General features: G+C 42.8%; 1 protein-coding gene across 1 annotated transcript; it reads right to left on the bottom strand.

Annotated features, from left to right (window-relative positions):
• Nucleotides 1-1,966: 1,966 nt before the first annotated feature.
• On the bottom strand, nucleotides 1,967-2,989 carry LOC114878176 (mitochondrial pyruvate carrier 1-like). The gene is made up of 3 exons (XM_029191676.1): nucleotides 2,931-2,989; nucleotides 2,435-2,535; nucleotides 1,967-2,136 (listed from the first exon to the last, which is right to left on the bottom strand). The coding sequence occupies exons 1-3, from the start codon at nucleotides 2,987-2,989 to the stop codon at nucleotides 1,967-1,969; spliced, it is 330 nt and encodes a 109-aa protein (XP_029047509.1).
• Nucleotides 2,990-13,443: the final 10,454 nt, after the last annotated feature.

Genomic DNA, 13,443 nt, shown 5'->3' with positions numbered 1-13,443 from the left:
CAAAAAAAAAAAAAACACATCATTTTCTTGCGCGTAATATTTCTGAATTCGCGGTTACCCCAAGGAATTGTTTCGTCTTCTTCTAAGGGTACAATTTTTCCGATTTTCTTTTTTCTCCAACAACCAGAAGCGTTCTTATTTTTCTCTTTCTCCGGGAATAGTCAGCATTCCAAATGGCCTGTTCCAACGTGTCAACCTAATGTATATCCTGCATAGCGAGGGTGCGTTTGATTCATTTCGTCGAGGGGGTTGCTCGTCAGGCCGAATTCTCCACGCATTTCAAGAGCCTTCTATTTTTTTCCCCTGAAAATCCAGCCCGCAAGACTTTACACGAGCGTCATAAGCCGGTGCACTTAATTTAAAGATCATCGAACGACGAAAAGTCGGTGGGACCAAGAGGGTGCTTCCACCCTCTCAGTTTTCTTCCTTTTCTATCACACTCCTCCTTTTTTCCTCGTGAGTTCATGGATTTCTGCGGGGACGAGCTTTACAGTTCGTGCATTCCGGCTTTACAGTTCATTTCACTTTTCCTACCGGCCGTTTTTCCCCGCAGTTTCCTCCCCGTCCTCGGTCAGCTCCTTTAATTTTTATTCTTTACCCTCGGGCACGAATCGTACCTTCCGTTTTCCACTTAATCGTTTATTTATCGATTAAAGACCTTCGAACGATTTATTTGTCCGTTTCGAGAACTCCTTACTCCGGAGAGCTTTCAGGATACGACTTGAATTCAGCAGCATTTTTATCGGTCTTTCAAGTTCGCTGCAATTTCGCGAAAATCTATTGCTTCGAGCGACTAGAACGACCCGACGCGATGAGCATCCATTTTTGGAAGACGTATATGCACACTTTTCAAAACGAATCGCGTTGGCTGATTAATGCGAACCGTCAACGGTCATCGAGATCGCGTTCGATCTTGAACAGATCGGCGTCTGAGGAGTTTCAGGAATCGCGGACGATTCGGTTGGCGTTGACACAGAGGAGAAAGGGAGGCAGCTACGTAGGCATGTGGCAAATTGCCGGTGCTGCCAACTCGGAGGAGCCTTTTCTCTGTCTTTCTCTGTTCCTTCGTTCGCGGAGGTGGAAGCGCCTGCAAAGAGAAGGTGGAGCAAGAAAAGGAAGGACGAACTGGAAGAGCGGACGCGAAGGCAAGAAGCTCGCAGGACGAGGTGGAAGGAAGGCGGCGGGTAATCTGTGATTCAAAGAGAGCGATCCATCTTGCGACATGCCAACATTCAATCGTCGGCATTTGTTTGTGAAATCAGTCCCGAAGGACTCATCCCTCGACCTTGTTCCGTCTACGATCATCCTACTTCGTTTCGTCCACGCGGAAAACACGGACGTGAAAATTTTCGGATTATTCCTTGTGCTTTCCGCGAGCCATCAGCTGACGTCATCCGGATGCAAAGAGGATCCGATAAAGGGAAGAAAGGCATGATCGAAGGCAAGCAGGGCTAATCAGGCCATATATATTTATTCAGGGATGCGAGGGCGGACTCGGCGCCCCCAGGCTGTTCGCCGAGAGGACGAATGCAAAGAGTAGAAACGGGACGCGGAGAAACGTGGCTTAGCTATTCGGAAAAACCGGAATATACTAGGGATAGATTCGTGCCTCTGATCCGTGCCAGATCCCATAAAATGACCCCAGCACGATCGAGTGCTCCTGCTCGAGGCGCGGGGAAAAGAAACGAGAAACAGAGACAGAGAGAAATAAGCAACCCCTAGAAAATTATTGCTCTCCTTATACATTCGTCCATCGAATTGGGGCCGCGACGAATAAACTGGTGCCCTTTTGGACCCGATACCGGGGGCCGAAAAAAACTAATGGAAAGAGAGTAAGAAAAATAGCAAAGGGAAAAGAGAAAAAAAAACTGTTGTCGAGTATCGTCTATGCTTTACATTTTCCTGAAATTCAGAGAAAAATATATTTTAGTTGCTTTAGAAATTTTATTAAAATCTTCACATCGAGTCACTCTTTGTCTTCGAGCGCTCTTTTCGAAATGTAATGGTAGTCGATAAACCTGTAACCTTGTGCGATCTGTGCGAAGCAATTGACGAAGTGGCACGCGAACAGCAACAAATTTCGTGGCTGCACCTTGACGGCGAACCTCATGAATACCATGGAATAAAGTGTCAATGCTAAAAATCAGAGAAAATTAAAAAAAGGAAATTTTGCTTTCAAGGACGAGTTAGAACCGCGTGCCGGTAACGAGAAAGAGTGGAGAACTCATTAAGAGATAAACGGTTCGAGCGGCAATTATTTTATGGATCCTTTCTCTGCCTCTTGTTCTTCTGTCCCTCTCAACCCCGCCACGTCCGCGTTCTCTTGTCCCAGTCGTCGCGATACATGATTATTAAGAGCGGTGAATTCCCCGAAAGGTCCACGACGCCGACGACAATGGGGACGAGGACGATGAAGACGACGCTGAGAACTCACCCAAAGTCATTTTGCCGCTAATGATCCTCGGATGCTTTTGCGTGTCGGCTATGGTCGCTATGGGTATCATCCAGTTGAACACTGGTCCCCAGAAGTGGGTGCTTAAAAAGTAGTACGTTTTCCATAAATTATTCCTTTTTCTAATAAAATACGTGTTTGTGTATTGGATTGGACCGAGGGCGAGGTGAAAACGGCGCACCTCGTCTTTCTCGGTGAACGTAAAAAGAAAGGAAAGGAAAAGAAAAGAGAGGGAAAATGAAAATGGGATATGTATGAGGAAATTCGAGGATCCGAGATTACAAGCGCGACAGAATCGCTTTCATGGTTTCCCTGACGATAATAAAGATTTTTATGACGTAACTAGAGTCCTTCTTACTCTTTGTCCCTTGCTTTTATTCCCTTTCACTATCTCGTTTCGCTAACAATGCAAACATCGTATTTTTCCACGATGGAGGATTAACTTCCTTCTCGGATCGGTACCGATCGTGACGATTACCTCATCAAATAATTCCTCATCTCTTTACTGAACAGTCCATTGGGCGAGCGTTTTGCCATTTTTAGTGTACTTTCAAAGGTTGTGTCCTTTAACCTCTTCTTACGATACTTTTTTGTCGAGGGGTAGTTTTGCGGACGATAAAGAAGCGTTAGTCAATGACTTTTCTTTTGGTAATTAGTTTGAATTCATTCTTTATAGATAGATTAGGAAATTAAAATTAAAATTGTACATACTACGAAAGGTGTGTAGTAATGTAATGAATCTAGCTTCAATTATTTCTTTGATACTCGACGAATTTCAGAAAATTCCAAATAATATCAATTCACGTGCTCGAAGCAGGCTCGGTTCACAGTACACAAACCTCGATCGAAGCGTTTGAAGAACTGGAAACGACTGAGATCCGACCCTGCGTCGAGCGCGTGAATTTGTAAACGTATTGGCTAATCAAATAATTAATTTCTTGTCAATGTTATTTTTCTGTTGAAGATTCTTTTTCGAAAGCGATCCATCATCTTCAGCGATCACTCACCCTCGATACCAATTGATTTGCATAACAGTTTACACGCATAATTTATCATCACCCTGTCGTCGGTATCTCCTTCCCTTTTTTTTTTACAAACCTCTCGAACGACCACCCTCCTCATAATAAATGCACAGGTTATTATTTCGCGCGTATAATATTGATGGCGCTATGAATGTTGCATGGAGGGGTGCAAGGAGCGTAGTTCATCTGGGGGGTGGAAACCAGCTCGCTTATGGGGGATGTTACGTCGCACATGCGCCGAAAACGGGAATGGTATTATTGATCTGAGATGGGGGCGGACTATACAGCCCTCGGAGTCTCAGCAACGTGTCGCGATCATGCTGGCACCCTCGTCCAAACGAATATCAAAAGAACTTTTAAGCAAATTTCTACACCATAAAGCACACAATGGCAATAAAGAATTTGAAATCATTTTCGTATACACAACAGGATTATCATTCATAATTTAAAATAAAATTTTCATATTTAGAAAATTATGTAAATTGGAACATGATTATCAGTCTGCAAATATTTTACAATATAAATAAATGTATAAACATTTTTCAGTTTAATGATTATGAATATGATTATTGAATTGAAATATTCAGTTCATTATTGATGCATGATTTTGATAGCTGTGAATTGATTTCTTTACAGGGACATATAAAATTTCAGACACATGGAAAATTAATATTTTATAGAAGTGAATGTTCGATGTGAGAAATTCGAGAGTTTTTGTGAGGAGCCCAATAAGCGCCAGGAATTGACGTACCTGCGATCGCTATTCCCTGCATATGCATTCCCGCATGTGCCACTCGCACGAGCATTTCCCCTTGGAGCAAATCCTTATCCCGTAGGTCCCCCAGGCCACCATTCCAGCCACTCAACAGTATTGCTGCTATTTTCCGTCTCGCGTATTATGGCCGGTGTATTTCGCGATTCCACTACAGTGTCGTTCGAACGTATCTCTTTTTTAGCAGCAATATTCATTTAAATACAAAAGTACCATAAAAAAGTACCAATTTAGAATTAAAAATTTTCAATAAATTCTTTATAAAATAAGTTCACAGTTCAATTCTTGTATTATTTTCCTGTTCCTTTCTTTATCAAAGGTATCAACAAGCAAAGGATACAATGGCACGTATGTACCTACGTACAGTTTCATTTGTATTCGAGCTGAGGAAATGGCACGGACTTTGATGTTTCTTGCTGACGCGTCCCGAAAAACCTTTTCTATACGTCCCGTCGTTCTCCTTCTGAGACTGATCTGAATGCGTCCTACGTATTTGCCAACCCCTCTGGACCTCTTTTACCAGAATACCCGTCGACAGCTACAGTCACCCCTTGATACACGTTTCCTTTTTCCCTTCGCGGGTAAAAAGTCGCGTAGCCTGCTGGAATAAACTCTACGACCCCTTTTCTATGTTAAAATACACTCTCAGAATGAAGAATGTCACGAACGATATTTTGGCAATTAAATTCAGAATTTTTCACGCGTTTCGTTTCGAATTCAATCGAATTGAAAAATTACCATAAATACTTAAGGGATCGGGAGAGAAATATTTTCTCAACGCCTGTGTTTCTTTGAGTCTTGGCGAAAGGCGTCGCGAGCGGTCACAAAGGGCCGTCGTCGAGCAGCAAGCTTTTGTCCGCGTTTCATCGTGCCAGTCGATGCAAATCAGTCAGCAGCACTCAAGAAGAGAGCATCGACGGCCGCTCTTTATGTCCGACCGTTTCTCTTCCTCCTTATTTATGCACTCGCTTTCGGAGTAATTGTTTCCTTCGGATGCTACCGCCCGTAGAAAGATAGTCTCGCCTTGATGCACCGCCAGCAGGAACCTGGCTTCCACGCATTCACGGATACGCGCGTGTCACCTTTACTCTTCCCCATCAGGATCCCGTCAACTTCTTTGCTCCCTCTATCGTTTCCCGCGCGGAATCCGCTCCGGATTCCACGGGCACGGTTTTAATTGCCGGTTTCGGTTGAATTCAATCGACGATCGCCCTAACGGGGATCAATCGTGCCCAAGGAATCCGAGGGGAACGATTGTATAATTGCCGCGATATGACCGTCGACACGTTTCTTGATGACGATCCAAAATCATTAACGCTTTTTTGTTTCCTTGTTTTCGAAATAATCTTGAAAATTTTCAGATATACAAAATACTATAATTTTTAGATGAAAGGGACAGTCTTTCTTCGTTCATAATTATTAAACCATTACATTTTTATTGTTTCGTTACGTAAATTGTGCGACGCAACGTCTCCCGTGTAATCAAGATTGATTTAGATCGCAGTTTGTAATTACGAATCGGTCCCGGCCACGAAAGCGGAGCGTTCAGTGTCTCCTCTCTCGCGGTCTCTCCTCTTTTTCGTCTCCTTTTGCGCCTTGTACCTCGGCTTTTGTACTCTGACAATGCTTTTAATTACCCGCTCTACAGTCCACGGAACGATCCGGACCAGATCGTTTCGCTGATTGGTGTCTGGCCCGATGAGACTTTATTACGGGACGTAATTATCCTGATAAAATATTCTTCGTCGCACCGCGCGTAATTGCTTCTAATTAAGTCGACCAGAGGTGATTAGATACGGGATGATAATTAACGAATTACCGTGCGATTATGTAAAAGAATATAATAAATATTCCCTGATAAAATAATAATTGCAAATTCGTCGCGGATATTCTTACAAAATGACGATAAAACAACGAAGAATTTTCTTCTTGATATTTTTCTCGTTACGTTAAGAGAATCTGACATTATTGCAAACCTCCGGTTCATATATCACTATCACTTTGAGTCAAGAAAATTCCTTTTAACAATTTTTCTCGAGAGATAAATTTCTATCTTGGATGCACGGAAATTTGCTGATTTATAATTCACGAGGAGCGTCTTCTTTCTCCCTTATTCATTTGTTACATCTTTTCTTTTTTTGAAAAATAATAGATCAAAAATGTATTTGCGTGACAGGAAACGATGCAAAATGTCAAGTATTCGATTGACGATGGAGCCACGTGCAATCTCCGAAAAGTGCAATGGGAGAGAGTTATGAGCGGAGAAGACTGTCAATACGGGCCATTATTCCGCACGATAAAGCAATTTCCTTGCACTCAGGGAATTATGTTTCTACTATTTAGCATCGGCCAGACGTCGTCGCGACGAGGGACGAAGAATTCACATGGAGAGTTACGCGATAGGAGGTCAAAGACGGCACGCGCTTAGGGAAACGATAGAGCGAGTGGAAATGGAAACTTCGTCGATAAGATCGTTTCTTCCGGTGCTGCGAAACGATTCGTTACCGTCACCGATCGATCACGCTCTTCATTTTCCGCATCGACTTTAATCCGGGTTCCGCGAGTAAGTCCCAACCATCTCCATCAGCTCGCATTTCTGGATATTTTGAAATTTTTTTATTTTTCTTTTTAAAAAAGAGAAAAATGAAAGTGAAAAGTTTAAGAAGATTCCAGATATTTACTAACAACTCTATACGAAAGAGTAGTGCTTTCTTTTCCCATTGACCGGACCACCTTCCATCTTTCTCCCTCATCCTCTTTTAGAAGTAATCACAATATGTATGAGAGGCGAGAAGACAGAAATCCGTCGAGATGCGAGCTCACCTCACCTAGCACTCAGTTTTCTCATTGGAATTGCAAGTAGCCTGTTTCCACCGCGAAACTACATACATTATTCCGCTCTCACCCGGTATAATTTTACGCAAAAAACGACACACCAGTTGGCCTCGCGTAACTTTTCATTCGTCTAACGAAGAATTTTTCCACGACCTTCCATTCGATTGAAAAATTCTCAACAAGATTCATCGATGACTCTTCATCAAAGCACACGATTAATTAATCCTCTAATGGAGAGTGTTGAATCATTAATTTCACTGAAAAAAGAATAGCATTCCCTCTGTTATTTCAATCGTTCCTTTTTATTTTTCAAAGATAACACGATGGTTCGGTTGAACTTATCATTTTCCATTAAGCTCCACCCCCATAAATATGGAGTTCGATTTAAGGGTGGTCTAGGTGGGACGAATAATATCCAGGGTGTTTTCCTTAGCTTCGTTGAATTATTATACGATTCATGTTTCGAATTGACTTACAAAATACAAAAGCGGAAGGAGAGGAATGTTATTGTACCACGGGGACCATCAATGCGAGGATAGAGAAGCTGAGGTAAAACCTTGTATTTTTACAGGATTGCGTTCGACTTTTACGTCCACGGGGATGAATATTGTACGAAAGCGTATCTTCAATGAAGCACCGTTGCTTTTTCTTTTCATCTCGAGAACATTTATGATTTTTACCAATCTGACTTAAGTTACAATAAAAAATGCTTGAAATAGTCTATGATTCTTTTCTATAGGCGGACGCGAAATGTTTCAGCGAAAAGAATTGATTTTATCACGGAGAAATATAATCAACGTTTTAGTGTAATCGTCGAAATAGGGTCGTTCCGTCTCGTCTTACCACTCCAACGATCCTCATTATCCTTATAGCATAGAGAAACACAGAGACAAAGGCGAAAGAGGGTGGTTGTGTTTCAACGACACAGCTCAAGGAATTCCGGAGTCAAATTACCTTCTCTTCCACTCGATGCTGCCCTCTCCTCTCGGCTATATTGGATTCTTAAACGATGACATTTTGGAGAAAAGTACCCGGGGCGAATGCGCCACTTTCGGCTACCGAGTTATTCTACGCCCCTGCCAAATTGTCCACCTTATCGTCTTAATCATTCACGTCCGGATCTTTGTCTGGTATCCAGGTTCTCGTATATCGTGTTCGATGGAAAATAACCCTTCATTAATTAAAATTAATTAAGTCCTGGATAGTAGATTTAAATTTTGAGTTTAGGCTCTTTATAATTTTTTTAATTTTAGACTATTCCCTTTCTAAAATTTTACCGTGGAGTTTGGAAAGCGTCATTCGAAAACTCCAAAAGAAGAAACCGAATTATCCAGCCCTCGAAATTAGCGGTTTGCGTTGATTAAGGTCGGTAGACGAGCACGCGGTCCTTCGCCACGGTCGATTTGTCGAATTTCAAGTAAAGTTGGGAAGCTGGAACCAATAAAAATGCCCGACATTCCCCGGCTCCTCTTTTGGAGCCCAGCACGCGTCCGGACGCTCCGTTTCCACCCCTTCGTGTTCCACCCTGTCGAAGCTTCTTCTCGTCGAAAGAAGCGTCGGTATCCTCTGCTTGTACTTTCTCGAAGCCCATCAAAGACTAACCAAATATTTGCCGAGGTCCTTGCCGACCCGTCCCGCGACGGAAGGGGGTTGGTGTCCCTCGTTTTAAACGTAACCGGGTGACCCGGGGATCCTCGTGGATCGCACTGGGACGGGCTCGAAACTCTTTTGTAACAAATCGAAAGCATCGCGAGGAGTAGATCCAACCGGTGATGCTTCGTCAGTGTCAGCCAGGATTCTTTAATTTCTGTAATTGTACTGCGATGGGGGTTGAAGAAGGTCGGTGAAAAGCGTGCGCTGGGGAGAGGTCCGTTCGATTAGGAGATTTCTTGTTTCCTTTCTTTCGAATCTGTTACGTTGGACAGGGGGATAAAAGTCAAACAAGGTGGGACCTTTTTCTCGTTACAAGGGATGTTAGCTTTGGACAAATTATGTAACAGTATTTTGGTAGTTTGTTTTCGGATCAGATGGGATGTTTTTTTACTCGTAATTCGATGTATCAATTATCCAAATAACCGATTTGAAAATGTCTAATTTCTAGAACGATCAGATTCTACGTTACTCGGTGTTCTGTCCGGCAGCTCGTTGGCTCGCTTTTCTTCGAGATTCCATGAAGACCGCCATTGATTGATTCCTTGTTAATTAAAGAGCCGTAGGAACGTGCAGCAGTGGCTGTCGCTTGTGGTGGGTGGGGAATACGGGGAATCGATGCTGGAACAAGAAACTCTTCTGATCGGGGGAAAAACACGAAACGTAGAGCGTGCCTGCTCGATCTCGATCGTTTCACCCTCTTCGTTCCTCCGCACCCCTTTTGATGCTCTCCTTTCCTGCTCTCCTTTTCTGCATAAGTGCAGTGCATACATGAATATTCATGGGAACGATCGATGGGAGGAAAGAAAAGGGCTCGATGCAGCCTGGAATCCGTCGAGAAGAAATCGGATCGCGAAACTTTCGATTTCTTCCGATCTTCAGGACTGTCCCATCGGCGACTCATTCGTCGTGGTCGCACGACCAGTGAGAGGATCGGGACGATTTTAATAGCTGCCGAGAATTTCACGTTCGATAATACCGTTCGGTGCAAATGCGATCGATCCTGCACCGTGGAATTCCACTGGAGATCGTTAATGAATCATTGCTCGGATTCTCGGCACGTTTCGATCCGATTTCTTTCCCTCTTCTTCGCTCGTTACATTTTTGACCACGATTATTGGATTATCGTGCAATTGCACAGGGTGTCGTGACTTACATTACACCGTTATTAAAAATTCACAAAAATCGAATTGAATTTTAATTATGGTATTAACTCGATGAACGGTGAAACGAGGATTCATTATTATCAGAGTTTTTTCTACTCGAAGCTTATATAAACGTAGTTCTTTGCGCTTAGAACGCATCGATAATTAATGGAGAACGCACGATGACGAACCGTTCATGCGGATGAATAATTCACCGATCGTTTCTGTACCAGTGCAACACTTGGTACCACGGCATTGTTCGCCGCTTCGTCGATTCCCACGTTACGTAAAATACGGTGAATTTAATGATGAGAAAGGAGATAAATCCGTCGTTGAAAAATTTTCACCCATCTCAGTCTTTCTTTCGTTCTACCTTTCTCGATCACCTTCTCTCCGTTCGTCGTCGAGGTTACAACGTTGATCGAGGAACAATCGTTCGCTGAGACTCGCAGTGAACTATCCGTTGCAATCGATGGAATTCATTCGATGCACTTATTCGGTAGTTAGACTGTTCTTTACAGTCAGACTACTTTTACGATCACTTACCAATGTCTTTGCTTTCGATGCACTTGTTTCAATAATTGGATAAGTGTTTTCGTGTTGTCGAAGATCTAGGAAAATTAAACAACGATTCATTGATCGATGATTTTTGGTAATTTGCCATTTGATTTGGAAATGTTAATGAGAGTAAATTAACATAAAAAGGAATAAATTTTCCTCGTGAAATTTGAATGTCAAGTTCTTTCGTTTGTCAGAACAATCAGCTCGTATAATACGCCGAGATTCCAGCGCAAGTACGAGAAGAAATGCGAACGACCTGCTCGTCATCTCGTTTGCTCAACGATCCGGCCGTGAACTGGCTAAAAACGATATTACCCAGGTGATAATAATTCCACGAAGGGAACAATGACGACGATCTCGTTCAGATTTAATCGTCGCGCGTGGATATGAAATCTAATGTGGCCTCTAGGTATCGTTTGAAAGCACGGCTTGTATATTAATCATGGTTAAACGCGTCGTGACCATAGTTTCAAACGATTTCATAAGAAGAATGAAAAAAAGGAATGAAACCAGAATGATTTTCTTCACCGTTACGAAGAAGCAAGATCAAGAAGAAGACTCGTATTTAATCGTAGACGTTTCGCTGTGAACCAGTCACTTTCTGAGAAATGCAAACAGAGGACATTTTTATATCTTTTATAAAAATAAAAGGGCGATATTCAGTGGAGGAGTATTTTGTAATTAAACGACACTTACTATAATTTTAATTAAAAAAAAAAAAAAAATCTTGAAGATTGAACAATTAGAGGATTCTTAGTACTCTTCCTCTTGAAGAGCGTAAGTTACTCTTCGTATCAGTTGCAGCGTATCGCTTTTCCTCTCGCAAAACTCGTAATGAGGGATCACGTCTTCCTCTTCCCTTTCTTCCTGTTCCTTTCATCCTTAGATTTCTCTCACCCGACCACGCCCGTTCGTCTCTTTGTGCCTCCTTGTTCTCCTCTTCTTCGTCGTCGAGAGTTTGTGCAAGTGGTCGGGATTCACGACAGAGGGTCCGTTAATGAGCAAATATAGGGTGTCCATTAAGTCGTCGACAATCGTCGATTTCTTCAATCCACCGTCTGTCTGGATTTCTTCCATTTAGACAAATTTCTCGCCTCGAGAGACTATGGCGTCGCCATGGTTTACACTTCGCCGCCTTCTAACGTTTTATTCTTCGTACGAGTACGTTAAAAGGGTGATTATGTCTTAGAAGAGACAATTGTCTGTAATTGAAACGAAGACACGTTCGCAGCTACAAAATCCATATTCTTTGAGTTACAACACGAATCGCGTGACATTTTATTCGGAAAGAATAAGAGTTTTGAAAAATGAAAAGAAAAACAAACGATTCTTTCAACTGCTTAGCTTATTTCTTTATTTTTTTTTAACTTAGAAGGCGGTTCTTTGACTTTATAGCCGGCGCGAATTCGATCGGCTACGATTCGAGGCGCATTCAATTCGCTAACGAGCGGTCGTGATTAGCCGGCCACTGTCCAAGGGTTGGATATCCTCCCTCCGTTCACCCTCTCATTACCCCTGGTAATTTCACGGAACAGTCGGTCGAAATTAGCCCGGCCTGTTTGTACGTTCCAGGCATTTCCAGCTAAACCTGAAAAGCCGTCAACCGAGCGTCTCTCCCTCGATCGTGCGTTCAAATTTCTTTCGTCGTTCCTTGAATCGTCCATAGAGAACGATTCTTTACGGCGAGACTGGCGACCAGTCAGCTCGATCGTTGCTAAGCCCATTCAGAGCCTCGAAACGGATCAATTAGGACGATATTTAACGACGTATTGCACTGCATTTGTTTGTTACCTGGCCACCCCCGCGATTGTTTATTCCGTGGGATCTTTACCTCCCGTGTGAATCGTGGACGATGGCTTTTGTTCACTCGATTCTCGAAAAAGTATGAATTACACCTTTGGTCCAGTGTCTTTTATAGAAAAAATAATTGTAACTAGAGTTTTACCAACTGTTATCCGGACCCGACAAAACACGTGTATACGTTTGACGTATTATTACGATGACGGTTTTAGGAGCAACAATCTACCTGTTACTCGGGGGCAGTGACCGTGAAACGCATTACGAAGGGGAACACAAGTTAACCCTTTATGCTAATACCATAAGGGTGAGCACGGTGCAAGGGGTGATTTTTATCGGGCACTTTAAAGCCCATTTGCTTAATGAGCCGCGATATAAGCTTTCACTGTCGGTGGAGGACGCGAAGCGTGGCCTGTCCCTGCGAGCCGTGAAGAGGCTATCAACGGATTAACTCGTTACCTGTTCAGGTCCCCTGTATTTTCACCTGTTTCGACGCTCGCATTATGTAAATCCCGTTTAACGTACATTTCACGTGTACTTTCGTACCGATCTTTAATTAAAATCTTACCCAGAAAGTGGAGAGCAACGTTTCATATTCAATTATAACGTTACCACGGCATCAACCGTTATCTTTGTATTAATATCGTTAGCGAATATTACAATTGAATATTCATTAATATTTTAATTAATAAATTAAACGAATACCCGTAATCAGCGATCCGATCGTTAATTATAATACATATTAACCAACAAATTGGAAAGATAATTTTGAAGAATGTGTAAAAATCGAGCGATGATCGTGCCGAGTGGAGTTTTAGCAAAAGCCAACCAGAGATCGCGGCTTTAGGGGTGGTTGGAACAGCTAACTGACGGGGGTTGGACTGCTGGCGAACGCTGATAACGCGTGCCTGTCGGCTGTTATGTCCTGGGAGTCCCGTTTTCGGTGGAGAGCGGGTAGAGGAAAAGGAAGAGGAATGGTACCGAGGGTGGGAGCAGTTTAATTAAAAGAAATCTCCTCGTTCGACGCCGTGAGATCGCTCGAACTCGAGTTACTCCGGGGGTTGTTGGCGGTCTTTATGACGGGACCAACCCTCGCTATTCCTCCTATACATCTGTGCTCGCGAGATAGGCCTAATGGTCTGCTCAGATTATTAAGCAATACGAAATTGCCTGTTTTTTAATTTACTACAAATAAAACCAGTCGTCTAT

Source organism: Osmia bicornis, chromosome 3 (assembly GCF_907164935.1).
Source record: "Osmia bicornis bicornis chromosome 3, iOsmBic2.1, whole genome shotgun sequence".
Classification (NCBI taxonomy): domain Eukaryota; kingdom Metazoa; phylum Arthropoda; class Insecta; order Hymenoptera; family Megachilidae; genus Osmia; species Osmia bicornis.
The sequence above is the reverse complement of the archived record's forward strand: the minus strand, read 5'-3'. Positions and strand labels throughout refer to the sequence as shown.

Coding starts and splice junctions, on each gene's coding strand:
- LOC114878176 (XM_029191676.1), bottom strand. CDS start 2,989: ATGGCAAAACGCTCGCCCAATGGACTGTTCAGTAAAGAGATGAGGAAT. Junction 2,536..2,930: donor ATGAGGAATTATTTGATGAG/GTAATCGTCACG, acceptor CTACTTTTTAAG/CACCCACTTCTGGGGACCAG. Junction 2,137..2,434: donor TAGCGGCAAAATGACTTTGG/GTGAGTTCTCAG, acceptor TCTGATTTTTAG/CATTGACACTTTATTCCATG.